Consider the following 19,311-nt stretch of genomic DNA (forward strand, 5'->3'; position numbering starts at 1 on the left):
CTCGAACACCACAGGTTTTTCTAAGGCGTAGAGCTTGTGAAATGTTGAAGATGATTTCCACAGATGTTGTGACAGCGTTTTGTTTCTTATTTAAATAACCACTGTGGTGATTTAATTGTGGTCACTGCGCAGCATGGAGAGCACAGGTGGAAAACAAACACCATGTCCTTCAGTCTATGCTAGGGCGCTGCAGAAGCTGGGGAAAATGGAAAGCAAAGATGAGTTAGATTTGCTGTGCAAACAGCTTTGAAGTGCATGCGTTGTTTTTTTTTTTTCGTAATGTGCATTTCCCACTAGCTTTTTGAACACCCCTGTGTGCACTGATTTCCAAAAAATTTCAAAACCAATGTCTTGAATTCCCTTTTCCACAAACTGCCCGTTTCTCATGTGTGCGTAGAAATGCATCGGTGTGACGTGTTTGTTGTTAAAATACCCAGTGTAATCAACTTGGGACTGAAGGCCAGGAGACTCAGTTCTGGTTTGGGATTTGTCACCAGTTTGGTGATCACCCTTGGCAGGTGCTTTGTGTCAGGTCTCTTATCTGTAAAATGAGGACTCCCTTTCGGCCCACCTCCCAACAATGTCTCCTAAGCAATGGATACAAATGACAGGTGCTTCATGAACTTGACTTTGGTGTTGCTTTCCAAGAGTATTCAGGGCACTCATGTAATTTTTGGAAATATTTGTAGAGTTAGCTCTACGATCCTAAGGCCTGGGAGGGCCTTATTATTATTTACAAGTAGCATAAAGATAAGAGAAATGCTAGTTTTGATTTTAATTATGGATGCCTATAGGACCAAATTTAACGAAGCTCAGTCCGATCAGAGCAACCAAAGGCCAGCTAACGGTCAAGGTTTTGCGTTTCTGATTTTTCCGTGGCATCGAGAAAGCCCGATTGTAGTGTTTGAGTGTCGGCTGTTCAAGCCCAGTCACTCACAGGGCCAACACTTGTGGGTATAATTTAAAAAACAGCAAACCAGGCTATTTCAGTTGTGCTGACCTGAATATAACAGAACAGTCGTCATCCACACAGATGAAAATGAGGCTGCCCTTTAGACATGCAGGCCAAGCAGATTGGAGTAGAAAAACGAAAAAGCAGCAACCTGTGTGTCCCCACCTCCCCAGGGAGCCGAGCAGAGGCGTAGCAACAGTTGTTAAATATTGAAAGCTGCACGGGCATGTGTCTTGCGTTTTCCCTGAGGTCAGTGCTGAAGAGTAAGGGTTCAGTCATACGGGACATAAATAATTGTAACGGTGGAGCGGTGGAGGCGAGGGTTAGCTTGCCCCGGGGTAAAATCAGAGCCTGTTGGTGGGATATTTTGGGGATCACTGATGGCCTTGCTCAGGCTTCCCTGTCCCACCAGCTCTGATCATTTGATTTGATGGTGAGAATCGCCTGCTTTTGGTTTTGTTTTCCTGCCCTCCACTAAAGCTAGATAGAGCCCTGTTCTCTCCGGGTGAAAACAACCAGTGTTTATTGTTGACAAGGGGCCAGCGAGCAATGCCTGGAGGCGTGTTGGCTGGAGTCGTTTGAGAAGTGCTTTGCTACAGGAAGGGCTCGCTGAGACGTGGCCCTGGCCCCTGTGGGCTGCTCTGGGGTAGGACGAGGTTAATCATCCAAGCGAGGACTGAGGGGAGATTCTGAGTATCAGGGCACTGCTCCAGTCAGGTTCAATTTGTGAAAATGAGCAGCACCTGTACTTCCTTCAGCCCACAGCTGCCCTGAGAATAGAACAGCCCTGGGGTTAACGAGGACCGGGCCGCTGAGTAGCTGAGCCGTGAAGATTCTGCCTCTCAGCCTCCTCCCCCTCCTTCCCCTTCTCCATCCCCCTCTCCCTCTCCCTCCCTCTTTCCCTTTCTCCTCCTCTCCCTCTCTCCCCCTCCTTCTCCTCCCCCATATAAATATATTGTTCTATGTGCTGCGCCTTTCTTCCCCATCAAAGAAAAGATGATAATCATGTGGGTGGTTGTTCAGTCTTAGTGTCCTGGAGCGCCGGGCCACTGATGAAATGTGAGGTTCCAGGCCGTCTCTGTAATTTGACCTGAGCGGGTGAGGACGGTGCAGTGCCTCTCCTTGAGTGAAGTGGACCGAGCCCCTCCCTTCGCAAGGACAGACCTTGGCCAGGGGGATGAACTCCCGCGGTGGGGGCCAGGTCTCTAAAGGCAGGGCACTGGCCGGCCTTGGCCTTCTGTGTGCACGCACAGCCTGTGGACAGTCCCCGGGCACCAGGAACCAAGGTAGCAGGGCCGGCCAGCAGCCTCGTGAGTGGACTTGGAGTGGAGTCCCCAGCTCCACTTCAGCCCGCTTGAGGACAGCCTCATGAGAGACCGTGAGCTAAAGGCATGAGGCTAAGCGGCTCTCGGGCTCCTGACCCATGGGAGCTGGGAGAGGAAAAATTAAGTCACTAAGTCTGGGAACAGCTTCTTCCCAACCGCACATAACTGCAGCTACGCTTTTTTGTTTTTAAAGATGTATTGATTTGTTCATTTGAAAGGCAGACTTAAAGGGGCCGGCGCTGTGGTGTAGTGGGTAAAGCTGCTGCCCTTGATGCCGGCATCCCATATGGATTCCGGTTCTAGTCCCTGCTGCTCCACTTTTGATTCAGCTCTCTGCTGTGGCCTGGGAAAGCAGCAGGGATGGCCCAAGTGCTTGGGCCCCTGCAGCCACGTGGGAGATCTGCAAGAAGTTCTGGCTGCTGGCTTTAGCCTGGCCCAGTGCTGCCTGTTGAAGCCATCTGGGAAGTGAACCAGCAGATGGAAGATCTCTCTTTCTCTCCCTCTCTCTGTAACTCTGACTTTCAAAATACATCTTTTTAAAAAATAAAAATGAAAGAGCTACAGAGAGAGACAGAGATCTTCCATCCAGTGGCAGGAGCCCAAGCACTTTGGGCCATCTTCCGCTGCCTTCCCAGGAGCATAAGCAGAGTCGGGTGCTCATATGGGATTCTGGCGTCACAGGTGATAGCTTAACCCCCTGCGCCACAATGCCAGTCCCCATGCAGCTACTTTTTTTTTTTTTAGATTTATTTATTCATTTGAAAGTCAGAATTACACAGAGAAAGGAGAGGGAGAGAGAGAGGTCTTCCATCTGCTGGTTCAGTCCCCAGTTGGCCGTAACGGCCAGAGCTGCGCCGATCTGGAGCCAGGAGCTTCTTCCCAGTCTCCCACGCCAGTGCTTTCCCAGCCCATAGCAGAGAGCTGGATTGGAAGTGGAGCAGCCAGGGCTGGAACCGGCGCCCATATGGGATGCCATGGGATGCCGGCGCTTCAGGCCAGGGCATTAACCTGCTGCACCACAGTGCCGGCCCCTGTAGCTACTCTTTGAAATTCCCTTTGGGAGGCTTCCCTGCCATCTCATGTGGATATTCCATTGTGTGTGTGTGTGTGTGTGTGTAGCCCACCCAGCTAGCGTCCCCAGCACACTCTGCCCCCGTCGGGTCAGGGCCGCCAGTTCTTGCGGCTGACCCCTTTTCCATGTAGCAGTCTGGCCAGATGTCTTGGGTGTGGTATCGGTGAGTTTTGCAAGAACTTTGAGCTCACAGATGCCAGAGTTCTAGGAAACGCTGCTCTGAGATGTGGGGGTGGGAGGGGTCGCGCAAGGTGACTGCGAAGTCCAGCTCACGTGAGCTCATTGCTGGGAAGTGCCCAAGTTCCGGCAAAGAGCAGGCAGCTGCGTCAGGGTGCTGAAAGTGTGCTTGGTGCCCGGGGCCGAAGCAGGGAAACCCATGCGCCATCTTCAGGGTGGCACCTTCCCTCCCAGGAGCCTCCCCGCGGGGCCAAGGCCACATCCAAGCTTGATGTCACAGCCCCTCCAGCCGCAGAAGGGCCAAGCCCGGTGCTTCTGATGGGCAGAGTCCTGCTGTCACCTAGTGCAGCCATTCTGCCCCATTCAGGCTTCAGAGTATAATGTCACAAAGCAAGCCGGAAACAACGAAACAGGTTTGGGCCTAAAAGGCACGCATCTGCATGCCCCCCCCCCCCCCCCATAATTTAATACCTCAGATGTATAAACGCATAAGAAAGGTAGCTTTCTAAATGGAATAAACATTTCTATGAGAACCTCAGCGTATCACTGCTTCTTTTTTACCTCCCTTCCTCTTGGCTTGGGAAGTATTTGCTGAGGTAGAGATCTTTTGGAAAAGTAGGCTTTGGGGCAGGCACACGGTGCCACAGGTTAAGCTGCTAACATCCTATTTTTTTATTTTTTATTTTTATTTTTTTTTTGATAGGCAGAGTGGACAGTGAGAGACAGACAGAGCGAAAGGTCTTCCTTTTGCCGTTGGTTCACCCTCCAATGGCCGCCGCGGCCAGTGTGCTGAGGCTGGTGCACCTTGCTGATCCGATGGCAGGAGCCAGGTGCTTCTCCTGGTCTCCCATGGGGTGCAGGGCCCAAGCACTTGGGCCATCCTCCACTGCACTCCTGGGCCATAGCAGAGAGCTGGCCTGGAAGAGGGGCAACCGGGACAGAATCCGGCACCCTGACCGGGACTAGAACCTGGTGTGCTGGCGCCGCAAGGCGGAGGATTAGCCTATTGAGCCACAGTGCCGGCTGCTAACATCCTATTTAAGAGCACCTGGGGTTGATTCCTGCCCCCGCCCCTGTTTGCAATCCAGCTCCCTGCTAATGCGCACCCTGGGAGGCAGCAGGCGATAGGCACTTGGGTTCCTGCCATGCACGTGGGAAACCCAGATGAAGTTCCTGGCTCCTTTCAGCCTGGCCCGGCCCCAGTTATTGTGGGCATTTGGGGGAGTGAATCAGCAGGTGGGAGATCGATTTCTGTGTCACTCAAATAAATAAAAGTAAATGCACTTCAAAAAGCTGGTGGCATCACACCTCCCAGATAACACGGTTGACATAGTTAAAATGTCTTCCACGGGGATCTTAGTATGGGTATGTATGGCGGAGTGAAAAGAACATCCAGTTTTTAAAATTTTATTTATTTTATTTTGTAAATGGCTGGGAAATGGAAGACGTCTTGTGGCAGACTTACTGGATCTGAGGCCTCTCCCCAAAGCTGCAGGTTTCCCATGCTCTCCCACGGCCCCAGGGAGCCCCTCCTCCCGCAGGGACAACCTGGAGCGCCCGGGTTGGGCCGCAAGCCCAGCAGCGCTGGAGCTGAGCCAGTCCCAAGCTATGTTTTGAAATAGAAATCTCTGGCCATCTGCCGGTTACGTTGATGAGCAAATTCAGGAGGAATGAATTTCACCCCGGGGCACTGATTGAAAATGAAACTCCGACATCGGAAATGGAAGGGGATGAACTCGAGGTGACGCTGACGTCAACCCCCAAGTATTAGGTGTGTGTGTGTGTGTGTGTGTGTGTGTGTGAATGTGTGAGTGTGTGTGGCCAGTGGGGCAGGGAATCACAGAGGCTTTGCTTGCAGCCAGCCCTGGATCCACAGCTTTTCCCCTCCACTGCGTCAGTAGTGCCCCCTGGTGGAAGCCCATGAAAGGAACGCCAGCAGAGCCACAGGACGTAGTTTGCCCAGGAAAGGCCCTGAAGGCTAAATGAATCAGGTTCGACTGGTAGCCCAGGAAGGCCAGGCCAGTTCCTAAAGGTCACAGAGATTACTCTGGATGCAGTGCCCTTCTTCTGACCTGCAGGCACCCGGAGTAGCATTAAATATATTTGCTGAGGAATAAGAAGTAGATGAAAAAAGCAGCATGGACTTAAACCTGGGAGAGGACACTGGGTCCCTCAGGGATAATCCACAGCCCTGAATGTATCCTTCCCGCCGGCAAACTGCCCATCCCCGGGGGCATCTTAGTCTCTCTGGCAAAGGCCCTTGTGTGCATGAATTCCTGCCCAAATTGCGAATTCTCTAGAAGCAGCCTAACCAGGAAATGATTGAAAGAATGGCTCCTGTCATCACAGAACCCGTGTGCAGGGAGCTCCCCAGTTCCACACCTGGAAGGCCTGCGATGCTCTCAATGGGAAGTGACAGTGGATCCAATGATGGTTGATAGTTGCTTTGGAATAACTTTTGATCCAGGACTCCAGTCTCTGACTTCCATGGTCTGGTGTCTTGGAAAGGCACGGCAAGCAAGGGGACAGAAGGGAGCTATTTGGTTTTCATAGTTTGTTTTCTGTCTACTTGACAATCATTTATTGGCCACAGCCATTTGCTAGCAGCTGTGTTGTGCTGGAAGGATGCAGTCATAAACCCGGCAGGGTTGGCCTTGGCTCACGGCTGCTTTTGGCTTTGGGAGAAACAGCATAAAAGCTTGCTGTAACAAGAGCTGTGGCAAGGCGGGAGACCTGGCCCCTTATTTCAAAGTAGTTATTGTTGTCAAATCAGGAAAAATGACTTTTTTTAAAAAAAGATTCATTTATTTTCAGGGCAGACACACACATGTGCACACACACACATATACACATGTACACAGATGTCTTCCATCCCCTGGTTTACTCCCAAATGCCCACAATAGCCAGGACTGGGCCAGGCTGAAGCCAGGAACCAGGAAGTCCATCCAGGTCTCCCACGTGGGTGGCAAGAAACCAAGTACTTGGCCATCACCCACTGCCTCCCAGGCACGTTAGCAGGAAGCTGGATTGGAAGCATGGCGTTGCTGGGACTCGACCCAACACTCTGATACAGGATGCTGGTGTCCTACACAGTGGCTTAACCCCTGTGCCACAACACCCGCCCCAGGAAAAATGTCTGTTTGTGTGAAAAGTCTTCCTCTGGGTTGCAGGCAGCAGGAGGAAGCAAAGATAGCCGGGGGGTGTTCCTGGGGTCATTGTCTGCCACACTGGTGTGTAGCTGTGTACTGTGAGTGCAGTGAACTGAGGGAGGTTTTCCCTGGTCCCTAGGTGTTCCCTCCTGTCGACCGACACCAGCAATTTCTCTTTCAAAGGTCCATGTGTTTAAATTTAGGGTGTTAAGATGGCTAGTTTTATGGGTGTGTGTCACTGGGCCGAGGCTTGTTCAAACATTGTTTGGGATGTTTTGGTGATGCGGATGGCATTTAAATGGGAGGACTTGGGAAAAGCAGGTTACTCTTCCTACCGTGGGTTGAAGGCCTTGACTGAGGGAAGTCTCACCTCCACTGAGCAGGAGGAGCCGCCAGCACCCCTGCACTCCATCTCCAGTGAGTCCACGGGTCCCCGCCTGTGGCTGGCCTGCGCCATCAGACTGTGGGCTTCCCCAGCCTCCACAACCTTTGAGTCAGCTCCTTAAAGTAAACCTGTCCGTTCCTCCTCACTCGTCTTAACGCCTCTGAAAGATGGGCTGTGGTACTGCTTGTTGACCATTATGTCCGTGGTCCACGCTTTGTTGAGAAGTGGTGTCGGAACCTCTCCTGAGAGCTGTGGGGGAGACGGTACCCAAGTGTAATCTCCTTGTGATGCTCACATGGACCCTGAGCCAAACTCCTTGCTTCCATTGCGATGTAGCTGCTGTTTTAGCTATGGGACTGCACAAATGATGGGCCGTCTCTGTTACTGCGTTCCCAGTAGTGGGGCCCAGCTCACTCACAGTGTCCTGAATGGGTGAGTTAGAGTGGCGCTGTAAGAACTTAGTACCGGCAGTGCCAGGCATATCATAAGGACCGCTGTGGTTTGAATGTGGTTTGTCCTCACTGAAACTGAATGGCCGTTAGCAGATATTGACCAAGGGTGGGATGGGGGCGGCTTTCAGAGGTGGTGAGGGCCCTGCCCGCAGGAATGGATTCACTCCTTTGAGGGATTCCTGGCCTAATGGGTCATCTGCAGGGGGGGGGTCTTGTGGGTGCTCCCCATCTCTTGCCTTGTGTTGCTTTGTGCTGCTGTGGGACTCTGCCAGTGAGGACATCACCCAAGGCAGCCCCTTGACCTTGGACCAGAACCGTGAACCAGAAGAAACCTGTTCTCTTTCTCACTTGCCCTGGCCGTGGCTTTGTGTTACTAGCTATAGAAAACAGACCAGGCCTGGGCTCTGTGGGTGGAGCTGCATGTCTACACTCTCCGAGCTGCTGAGAAGCGCCTTATTGCTCCTAGAGGGTGGAACAGTGATAGACTTCACACGTGCCTGATACAACAGCCTGCTCAGCCCTATTGCTATCCTAACACAGAAAAAAAAAAAATTAGAGTGCCAAAGGGTTTTCAATAGGCGTAATTTCATTTAGCGTCTCATGATCTGATGTTTGGATTTAGATGAGCTTCCTTTCCTCCTTTTAATAGCTCTGCAACAAAAGGCCTGTGTCACACACAAGCACATGCTCCCAGGGTTTAGTCTTTCGGGTTTCCCCCGGTTAAAAGGTCATGGGCAACCTCGCTTTCTCTGTGGCCAGCGTCAAGCTGTGCGATACCATGTGATAGACTGAAAGGAGAGCCCCATACACTGTGATGGTGTAGCTATCGGTGAGGTCTCGCCTTCCAGAGGTCTCGCCTTCCAGCTGTTTACCGAGTTCTTGCTACCTGGGGAAAAAGGATAAGACCCTGACATTGAAGATCTTTCAATCTAGCCCAGCAGTGCTCCCACCAGAACATTCTGGTTTTCATAAGTGGAGGGTGGTGGTGGTGGGGAGGGTGTTAGATGGCAGGGGAGATGTGTTGTTGCTGGCATCACTGTGTAGAGGCCAGGCTTGCTGCTAAACAACAAATACTCCCAGGCCAACAACCTGGCCCTGGGCCCGATTGTCCTTCATCTTCATTTCTGCTAAGATCCCCTGTATGTAGACCATCAAGTGTTACCTCTCCTTTCAAAGACTTTCATAGCTATTTTTTTAAAAGATTTATTTATTTATTTGAAAGAGTTACACAGAGAAGGAGAGGCAGAGAGAGAGAGAGAGGTCTTCCATCCACTGGTTCACTCCCCAATTGGCCGCAATGGCTAGAGCTGTGCCGATCCGAAGCCAGGAACCAGGAGCTTCCTCCAGGTCTCCCACGTGGGTGCAGGGTCCCAAGGACTTGGGCCATCTTCCACTGCCTTCCCAGGCCATAGCAGAGAGCTGGATTGGAAGTAGAGCAGCTGGGATTTGAACCAGCGCCCATATGGGATGCTGACACAGCAGATGGTGGCTTTACCCGCTACACCACAGCACTGGTCCCTTTCATAGCTATTTAATCCTACCTCTTCCATTCTTGCTGTGCACTGCTTCCTGTTGCACCTGTTCTGTTCTCTGCACAGTTTGCATTTTATGGCCAAACCAAGGTGGGTGTTCTTAGCAAGCTTATGATGTGGCGCTCCTTCAGAGCCACTCATTCACTCACTCATCAGGCAGATCATTGTAGAGTGTGTATTATGTGTTGAAAGCTTCTGAGGATATAACTGAACAAAATAGCAAAAAGTCCTTGTGGTGCATTCTATTGGGGATACAGCGAGAGAGAGAGAGAGAGAGAGAGAGAGAGAGAGAGAGAGAGATGAATTACCCAGTATATCAGAAGGTGGAAATGCCATGAAGAAAGAGAGAAAGAAAGCAGAGCAGAGTTAGAAGTCTTAAAGTTGGGGAGTACAGGTGGCAGTCAGGAGCCATCAGGAGCTGAGATCTGAGCAAAGACCTGGAGGGCATGGAGGAAGTTAGGAATGCAGCTCTCTGAAGGAAGGTGTTTAGGCCAAACCTAAGGAGGCCTGCTAGGCTCCAGAGGCAGCCAGTAGGGAAGTGAGTGCAAGTTCTCTTGGGGAGATGCTATGCGAGGCACTAGGAGGCCAGATCACCAAGGGTTCACAGGATTTGGGGAGAAATATGGCTATCACTCTGAGAGGGGTAGAATAAAATGATGTGCCTTAGGTTTTAAATGAATTACTCTGGGTGCTGTGCTGAGCATAAACCCCAGGTAGGAGTGTTGGGACAAGTGTAGCATCAAGAAGAAGTTGGGAGGCCACTGGTTTAAGCCAGATGAAATGATGTGGCTAGAAACATGGTAGAAACAGTCGAAGTGGGGGATAAATGGTAAGATTCTCTCTGTGTGTGTGCTTTAAATTATGCTGAAAAATAGTTAATGTAAAATTTGTACTTTAACCATTGGCATTAAGTACATTCACACTGTTGTACAACCACAACCATTATGCATCTCCAGAATTTTTTTTTTACCTTTCCAAACAGAAATTTTTGGCTTGATTTTTTTTTTTTTTGGCTTTTTTTTTTTTTTTTTTTTTTTTTTTGGCTTTATTTTTTAAAGGTGCGACTAATCTGCTTTCCTGACAGATTGGCCTGGGGTGTGAAAGGCAGAGAGGAACCAGGGTGACTTCAAGGTCATTGGCCTGAGCAACTGGAAAGACAGAATTGCTTTTGACAAGATGGGGCAGGGTGGTGGAGCAAGCTTGGGAAGGGGGAAGATAAGTAGTTCAGATTTCACCTCGTCTTAGTTCGAGGTGCCCACAAGGCAGCCACGTGGAGAATGGAGAATGCATTTGGGTGTGCAGGTCTGGAGTTCATTACGTGCGGGCTTGATGCATACATTGGGGTGTCATCAGCTGATAGATGGTTTTTAAGTCGCAGGAGGAAATGAGATCATCAAAGGAGTGAATGAGACAGAGAGAGAGGAAGAAACCAAAAATGTTAGGGCAACCTAACATCAAGAGGTCAGGGAGCAGCCAAGGAAACTGAGAAGGAGCAAAGCCGAGGGGACCTGGTACCAGCGGCTGCTGAGACGCCGGCTAGGATGAGGACATTGAACAGTGGCTTCAGTGGTGCCTGGCTCCCAGGAGACCCTGGCGAGAGGAGATTTTACAAGCGGTAGAGTCAAAAGCTTCACTGGAATGAGTTAAGAGAGAAATGGAAGGAGAGCAGGTGGAGGCCACCATTCCTGGATTCACAGTAAACAGGGAGCAAAACTGATGGAGGAAATAAGATCGAGAGCCGATTGATTGTTTGTAATTCCTGAAGTCGTAGCATATTTGCATGCCGCTGGCAATGCTCCAGTTAAGAGGGGGTAATGGTGGTGTAAGAAAGAGAGGGGATATTTTGAAAAGCTGGAGTTTGAATACCCCCAGGTGGGGTTGGGCATGTTTTACCACAGTCTAGATTGCATTCTGACTGCACTGCTTGATGTTCCCTGCATTTGCTTTTGCATTTCCTGACATGGAGAGATACACATCTGTATGGGGCTCGAAAACCATACTGGAGTCAATTGGTAAGAATGTAAATTAAACCCACTCCTACCTCAAGTGCTAGCGCACGTTCTCTCCCAGGAGTGCACGCCCTCTGCCCCCCGCACTGCAATTTGCTTACACCAGCGCCACCAGACTCGCCAGATGAAAACGGACAGAAGCAGCTGAAATCCAAAAGCTGAAACATGAGGCAGTCACATGGCTGGGATTCAGTCATTTGTTTTTGTCTCCAGAAATAAGACTTCAGATGGACCTTCAAAAATGTATGGTTTCTGGATGCAGGCAAAAGAAGGAAGTTATTAAGTCAGGGGCAAGAGGTGAAGCATCAGTGCGAGCAAAGGGAACTTGAACTGTATGCACAGGGCAGAGATGGACCTCTGCTGTGTCAGTGGCTCAGAGACTGCGCAATGACAATGTCCAAATTAGAGAAAAGCAATGATTTAATGTATGGATATAAGTTTGGCAGACCAACTGCTTTGAAAGAGAAAGAACTAACATGTTGGATACTGTGCTGTCTCTTCTCTACCCTGTCCTACCCTGCAAGGATGACCTGTGGGGTCTAAATGTGGTAGCCACCTCCCAAACGGCTCAGTGATCCCCAGCTCTTGCTTCTCATTCCCTTCCCCTCCACTCTGTCCTGGGCCTGGGATGGTGAGGACTGCAGGGCTTGGTTTGCTGTGCTGCTTCCAAGCCCTCTGGCTTCTGGCTGGATCGCATTCTCAGGGAACCCTGGGAGGAGGCGATAGTGAGGTTGCCTTGAGCTCTGTCCATGAACTTCAGATTATAGCTCCCTCAAAGAGACTTCTGCCTTGCTTGAGCTTCTCTCTCTCTCCTGTGCTGAAGGACCAGATCCCTGTGCATCCTTTGTGTTTCCCCCACTCTTAGGTCCCTTGTAATTAGTCCCTTTATAAATATACTCTTGAAGAGTATCTGAACTGGGGCAGGTGCTGTGGTATAATGACTACAATGGTCAGAGCTGGGTTAGGCTGAAGCTTGCAACACATAGGGGCACTGGTTCGAGACTGGGCTGTTCCACTTCTGATCCAGCTCCTTGCTAATGTGCCTCGGAAAGCAGTGGAAGATGGCCCAAGTGCTTAGGCTGCTACACCCAAGTGGGAGACCCGGAAGAAGCTCCTGGCTTCAGCCTAACCCAGCTCCGGCCATTGTAGTCATTTGGAGAGTGAACCATCAGGTGGACAAAATATTTTTCTCTCTCTCTCTCTTTCTCTCTCTCTCTCTCACCCTGCCTTTCTAATAAATATGCTGTGGCCTGGAAAAGCAGTGGAAGATGGCCCAAGTCCTTGGGCCCTTGCACCCATGTGGGAGACCCAGAAGAAGCTCCTGGCTCCTGGCTTTGGATTGGCACAGCTCCGGCCATTGCAGCCAATTGGGGAGTGAACCAGTGAATGGAAGACCTCTCTCTCTCTCTCTTTTTCTCTCTCCTCTTCTGCTCTCTGTGTAACTCTGACTTTCAAATAAGTAAATAAATCTTTTTTTAAAAAAGAATTATATGAATTAGTCCTATTGGAATCACAGATGTAGTCATTAGTATCAGAAGTGGCTTAGAAAAAACAGATTTAAAATGATCTGGGATTTATTTGATCATATCTTTAGAAGTTCAGGGATAACCTCTTGGCTGGGAACTTAATTCAATTATCCATGACTCAGATCACCATTGACGTTGGCCTGGGATGCCATGCAGGGGAAGGTGAGAAGCTGGCTGGCTGGAGCTTCTGGAAGGTCTCAGTCCGAGACTGCAGCACAAACTTCCAGGAAGTTGGAGTAATGCCTTGACCTTGGCTGATAGCTATTTTCTATTTCAGTGCTAGTTCCTGGCTTGCTGTGGGAGAAGTCTGAATGCTTGATCATGGAGCATCAAATATTTATGTGATCCAAATTGCCTACCGTGAGCTCAGTGTTATCTGATCCCATGAACTGTGAAATTGGGCATGCATAGCAGTTATCCATCCACATACGGAAGTGCTATGTGTGAAAGTTGGCCCCCAGCAAATCCAGTGGGCTCAAGAACGTTTCATGAGCAGGAGAGTTATAGTTACATGGTGCTTGCTCTTTTGCTTCTCCCTTAACCCACACCAGTGGCTTTATGGGTAGCTCCCAGTCAGCTAATGGAGGAAAAAGCTCAGGCCCGGGTAACAGATAAATCTGCATGGTGAGTGCATACCAACAGCCATCGTACTCCAGTCCCATTCAGAGGTAGTCTGAAATATGGTATTGGAAGTCCCTCTAGAACTTCAGGAAGTACATCACCTTGTCAACTTCTTTAGAAAAAGATAATCAAAGGCATTGATCTATACTGAGTCATGGGCAGTGGCAAACAGGTTGACCTGCCAACTGGGCACTTGAAAGAACTGGATTGAGGCACTGACGGCAAGGAGAGCTGTAGGAGAGGAGTGTGTATGAAACTCCTGGAAGGAAGAAAGAATGGGAAGATATAACCAGAGGTTGACAAGGGAACCCATTCTGGGGTTAGCCTTTTCTTAGTCTTACTGGTGTTTGCTCCCTGGACATCTTACCGTGTGCTCCATAATTCAAAGGCAGTTAACTTGATGGAATAGCATGGCCTGCTAGGGGCTCAGTAACTAGCACATCCCGAAGACAGTACCATGCCAAGTTCAGGTGGTGCCATACAGGATGCAACAAATATCTAACACAAGCAGCAAGATACTATTTGTCCATAGCCAGGATATATGAGTCTGGGGACCAAGCAGTGGGGGTTGGAGTGGCCCCTCTTATTATTTCTTTTTTCTTTTCTTTTTTTTTTAGATTATTTATTTATTTATTTGACAGGTAGAGTCACAGTGAGAGAGACAGACAGAAAGGTCTTCCTTCCGCTGGTTCACCCCCTAAATGGCCGCTGCGGCTGGTGCTGCGCCGATCCGAAGCCAGGAACCAGTGCTTCCTCCTGGTTTCCCATGCGGGCGCAGGGGCTCAAGCACTTGGGCTATCCTCCACTGCACTCCCGGGCCACAGCAGAGAGCTGGACTGGAAGAGGAGCAACCGGGACTAGAACCCGGCACCCATATGGGATGCCGGCATGACAGGTGGAGGATTAGCCAAGTGAGCCATGGTGTCGCCCCCCCCCCCTTATTATTTCATCTGATACCCACCTGGCATGCTATTTTCATCCCCCTGTGACCTTGGGTTTGAAGGTTCCACTGCCCGAGAGCAGAACCCTTTCTGTAGGGAACATTTTAAGTTGGGACTGCCCTCTGGCCATTTTGGGATTACTTTTTTCTTAATAGTTTATTATTATTATTTTTTTTGACAGGCAGAGTGGACAGTGAGAGAGAGAGACAGAGAGAAAGGTCTCCCTTTGCCGTTGGTTCAACCTCCAATGGCTGCCGCGGCCGGCGCACTGCGGCCAGTGCACTGCGCTGATCTGATGGCAGGAGCCAGGTGCTTCTCCTGGTCTCCCATGGGGTGCAGGGCCCAATTACTTGGGCCATCCTCCACTGCACTCCCTGGCCACAGCAGAGAGCTGGCCTGGAAGAGGGGCAACCGGGACTAGAACCTGGTGTGCCGGCGCCGCAAGGCGGAGGATTAGCCTGTTGAGCCACGGCGCCGGCCAATAGTTTATTATTGTGTTTATATTTATTTGAAAGACAGATGAGAGAGAGGGAGAGAGAGAAAGAGATCTTACATCTTCTGGCTTATGCTCCAAATGCCCACCACCAGGGCTGTGTCAGGCTCTTCATCTGGCTCTCCCATGTTGGTAGAAAGGACCCAAGAACTTGACCCATCATCTGCCGCCTCTCAGGATGTGCATCAGCAGGGAACTGGATCAGAAGCAGAGGTGGGACTTGGTGCCAGGCACGCCAGATATGGGATGTGGGACTCCCAACCAGTGGCTTCACCTGCTGTGCCCTAATGGCTGCCCCTGGGGTTCCTTATGCCACGGAACCAGCAGGCACTGAGGGGTCAGTGTAGCTAGGATGATTGTCCTAAGTAGCAGGAGGGAACTGGGTCAGCGCTTCACAATGAGGCCAAAGAGGACTTTGTAACTCAGGGAATGCACTAGCTTTATTTCATGACATCAGCAAATAGTCCTGACCAAAGAAATACTGTAGCAACCCCACCAGTCGAGACCAACCAAGGACTCGGTTCCCACAGGAGAGAATATCTGAGCTGATAAAGCACCTCCTTTGACCAAAGTGTTGGTAGAGACAAGGGGCGTCATGGAGTGGATGCTGGCAGATAGCATCTGTGATCTTCAGCCTAGTACTTGGGACAACTGCAGAGGCGGGAATTATAGCAGCTGTTTTATGTCAGCATTCTGCTTGTTTCCGTCTCCATTATTTACAGAATTCGGAGGGGAGCTCATGTATCAGGTGTCAGGGGTTAATATAGGGGTTGATGGGATTCGATGTGTCCCCCGTTTTGGGGACAAATGAAGGGCAAGAGGGGCTGCTCAGGGTGGACTGTGCTGAAGGTCTCCGGGAGACCTGAGCTCTTCCTGCAGCCCACGCTTTGCCCCGGGGTGGGCTGCCTCTTGACATCTGGGTTCTGATTGGGTTTGGCTGGCGGAGCGCCCTGGCGGAAGAGTGAGACAAGGGTGTTTGTGCTCCTGATTTGCCCCTGTGACGTCTCCTTGAGCCATCTGTGTTCCTTGATAGACAAGTGCGCTGCACTCTCTCCTTCCAGGCTCCAGTTCCCTTCCCTCCCCTCAGGACTTCTCATTTTCAGGGGGGCACGGGCCCTGCCCTGGGTTCCTGCACTGTGCTTGCGGTTTTGCTACGCTCTGCCTGCATCTCTGTAATGACTTCCCCTTGTACAGAGCCCTGCTCAGTTTACCCCACTCTGAGCAAGCCTTTGATTCTTCTTTTTTTAAAAAAAATTATTTATTTATTTATTTGAGAGGTGGAGTTACAGACAGAGAGAGGGAGAAACTGGAAGAAAGGTCTTCATCCGCTGCTTCACTCCCCAGATGGCCACAACGGTCGGAGCTGGGCTGATCCGAAGCCAGGAGCCAGGAGCTTCTTCCTGGTCTCCCATACGGCAGCAGGGGCCCAAGCACTTGGGCCATTTTGTACTGCTTTCCCAGGCCATAGTAGAGAGGTGGGTAGGAAGAGAAGTACCCAGAACATGAACCGGTGCCTACATGAGATGCCAGTACTTCAGGCAGAGGCTTAGCCTACTACACCACAGCGCCGGCCTCACCTTTGGTTCTTGTTGGGTTCCTGGTTGATAATATGTTCCAGGGAACTTAAAGAATATATCTAATTTAATTTTCACACCTACCCAGCTAATGCAGTGTTCTTGATTGGCCTCTGACTGTAAACCTGGCGTTGCTCTAGGTGCCTTGCGTCCATGGATTCAGTCCTCATGGCCGTGTATGTGCTGAGTGTCCTGCAATCCTCATTTTACGGATGAGGACACTGAAGTCCAAGGCCGCTCGCTGGCTTCTCCGAGTTTACGCAGAGTCACTAAGTTGGAGATGACCTCTGCCCCCTAAGGCTTCTCAGGGGCGGTAGGGATTGTCTAATGCCACTGCTATGCATGGAAAAATGAAGACTGGGAGAAATAAAGGGACTTATCCAAAATACAGTCATTCGCATGGCTAGGCTCAAGTCCCAGGTCTGTCTAACCTCAAAGCTACTGTCCATCTCTAATGCGCTCCACAGCCTTCATCACCCTTTATTTTCAGATGTTGTATGAGTACAAGGTGATTGTGAAATACAGATTCTATGAAAATTCAACATTCTTTTGACATTTCTTTATGGTCTTTAAAAAGGAAAACCATGACAATGAAAGCATAAGCATGACCTGGATTCCATAGCCAGTTCTCTATATATTCTGTTTAGGGGCCAGCATTTGGCCTCACGGTTCAAACCTGCAGGCTGACAAACGTCAGAGTACCTGGGCTGGACGTTGAGGTCCTGCCTGCAGCACCCAGCTATGTGCGCCCTGGGAGGCAGCAGGTAGCTCACCGGAAGCCCTGCATTGCATCCTGGCTCCCAGCTTGGGCCCAGACCAGCCTGACCCAGGCTGTTGTGGGCATTGGAGAAGTAAGCCAATTCAGTTTATAGCTGGACTTACTTCGTAGAAAACTTGAAAGCCTATTTAATAAAAAATTTTAAAGAAATGTGATGTTTCTGATTCAGCTCCCTGCTAATGTGCCTGGGAAAGCAGTGGATGGTGACCCAAGTGGCTTGTGCCCCTGCACCCACATGGGAGACCTGGAAGAAGCTCCAGGCTCCTGGCTTCGGCCTGGCATAGCCCCAGCTGTTGCAGCCATTTGGGGAGTGGAGCAGCAGATAGAAGATCTCTCTCATTCTCTCTCTTTCTCTCTCTAACTCTGCCTTTCAAATAAATAAAAATAGATCTTCAAAAAAATAAAAGAAATGAGATGGACCTTATTCAAGTCCCTGCCAACAGATTTCCTAGGAGAACGTTGTTTTTAGGAATCCTATTCGTTAGGACACTTGTTAGCTAACCAGTGTCAGGCCTGTCGAAGGTCAAGAAGAAGACACTGGTCATTTCTCGTGCAGACTGAGGAAATGCGCAGACCAGGCCAGGGGAGGGAGCCTGAGAAGGGAAACCACAGTGGCCAGGGTGCCAATGACTTATTTTTTTTCCCCTCTGGTGACACTTTTTATCTTTCACAAGTGACAACAGTCAGGACAGTCACGTTACACAGGTTCTTCTCCCCCACTGTCCAGCACCCCCAGTCCTGTGCGTCCGACACCGCAGATGCGTGGCTTTCTAACCGGTGAGAATGATCTGTTTTTCAGATAATTCCATCCAGTCCATTTTCTGTTGCTGCTGTTGCTGTTCCGTGCAGAAACGGTAAGTCCACTTGCAGGGCCGCTTCTTGGAAACGAACTCGTTCACAGTTTCTCTGATACCTGCTGAGTTTCCGTGTCTCTTCCTAACTACTGTCTGTCTGAGAGCGCGTCTCTCATTTTATCTTTGCTGAATGCTCCTTCATTTAAAGGCCCAGGTCAACTCTGATCCGTACTTGATGCTATTCGATTTTCGTTTCTTCTGTTTGCGTTCCCACAGCGTGCACCTTGGTTCTCAACTTAATATTTATTGCACGTGTGTCTTTATACGTCTGTGTTCTATTCTGCACTGCCAAGGGTGAAGGGTCCTATCTTAGTTATCCGCGTATCTACTTAAAACTAGCAGAACTAGCAGTGTATCTTAAACGCGGGTTCCCGGCAAAGGTAGGAATCACGTCCAAGGCACCATGTTCCCGGAACAGTTATCACGAGGTAGGCATGTCCCGTATGCAGGCATGATGTCAAGACGTTTATGTTTATGAGCTCACGTAACTCTTAAAAGCATGGAGGTTTTTAAAATCCCCGCATTACAGGTAAGAAAATTGAGACTTAGGTTAAATTGTTGACTCAAGGCCACACCATGAAATGGTAGAGCTGGTATTGAAACCCACAGTACTAACTACTATCCTATGTCTGTTTATGATAAGGTAGTGCACGTACAGTGATATGCACTACCAGACACAGAGTAACTTTTCACGATCATTATTATAATTTTATGCCCTTAATATGGACCAGACACTGTATCAAGCATGTGACATGTTTCCTTGGTTTTTATGTCCTAACAGCCCTAGGTCCTCTTAGCATTTCTAATTTCTGGATGGGAAATATTAAATTCTGAGAGTTAATAATTTTCCCAAGGATATGGAGTTGGGAGATCTGCTAATTAAAAGAAGCAGGTGACTGGCGCCGTGACTCACTAGGCTAATCCTCCGCCTGCAGCGCCAGTACCCTGGGTTCTAGTCCTGGTTGGGGCACCGGTTCTGTCCTGGTTGCTCCTCTTCCAGTTCAGCTCTCTGCTGTGGCCTGGAAAGGCAGTGGAGGATGGCCCAAGTGCTTGGGCCCTGTACCCGCATGGGAGACCAAGAGGAAGCACCTGGCTCCTAGCTTTGGATTGGCACAGCACGCCGGCCGTAGTGGCCATTTGGGAGGTGAACCAACAGAACGAAGACCTTTCTCTCTGTCTCTCTCTCTCTCACTGTCTATAACTCTACCTGTCAAAAAATAATAATAAATAAAAATCTAAAAAATAAAAAAAAGAAGCAGGTGGAAAGAGACCCCGATTTTCCTACGAGTTTTGTTATAACCCAGGGAAGTGGTAGATACATTGGATAGAGTCATTTCTGACCATTTGCTTTTCAATGTCAGTCAAGTGCGAACACACATCAGCTTGAGCAAGGATGAAGACCTTTCAGAAAAGTACGCTCAGCACCGCAGGCCCTGGCTCAGTGAGTGGTCAAGGAAGCATCAAGTGAGTC

At 49.8% G+C, this 19,311-nt stretch overlaps 1 protein-coding gene across 1 annotated transcript in view; it reads left to right on the forward strand.

The window, feature by feature from the left end:
• The first annotated feature begins 17,769 nt into the window (after positions 1 to 17,769).
• TXK (TXK tyrosine kinase) overlaps positions 17,770 to 19,311 on the forward strand; it is a 54,972-nt gene continuing 53,430 nt past the window's right edge. Inside the window, exons 1-2 of the mRNA XM_062212850.1 lie at positions 17,770 to 17,840; positions 19,202 to 19,304. Of these exons, the coding sequence (XP_062068834.1) occupies positions 17,770 to 17,840; positions 19,202 to 19,304 (174 nt within the window). The remainder of the gene's footprint in view (positions 17,841 to 19,201; positions 19,305 to 19,311) is intronic.

Source organism: Lepus europaeus, chromosome 16 (genome assembly GCF_033115175.1).
Source record: "Lepus europaeus isolate LE1 chromosome 16, mLepTim1.pri, whole genome shotgun sequence".
Taxonomy (NCBI): Eukaryota; Metazoa; Chordata; class Mammalia; order Lagomorpha; family Leporidae; genus Lepus; species Lepus europaeus.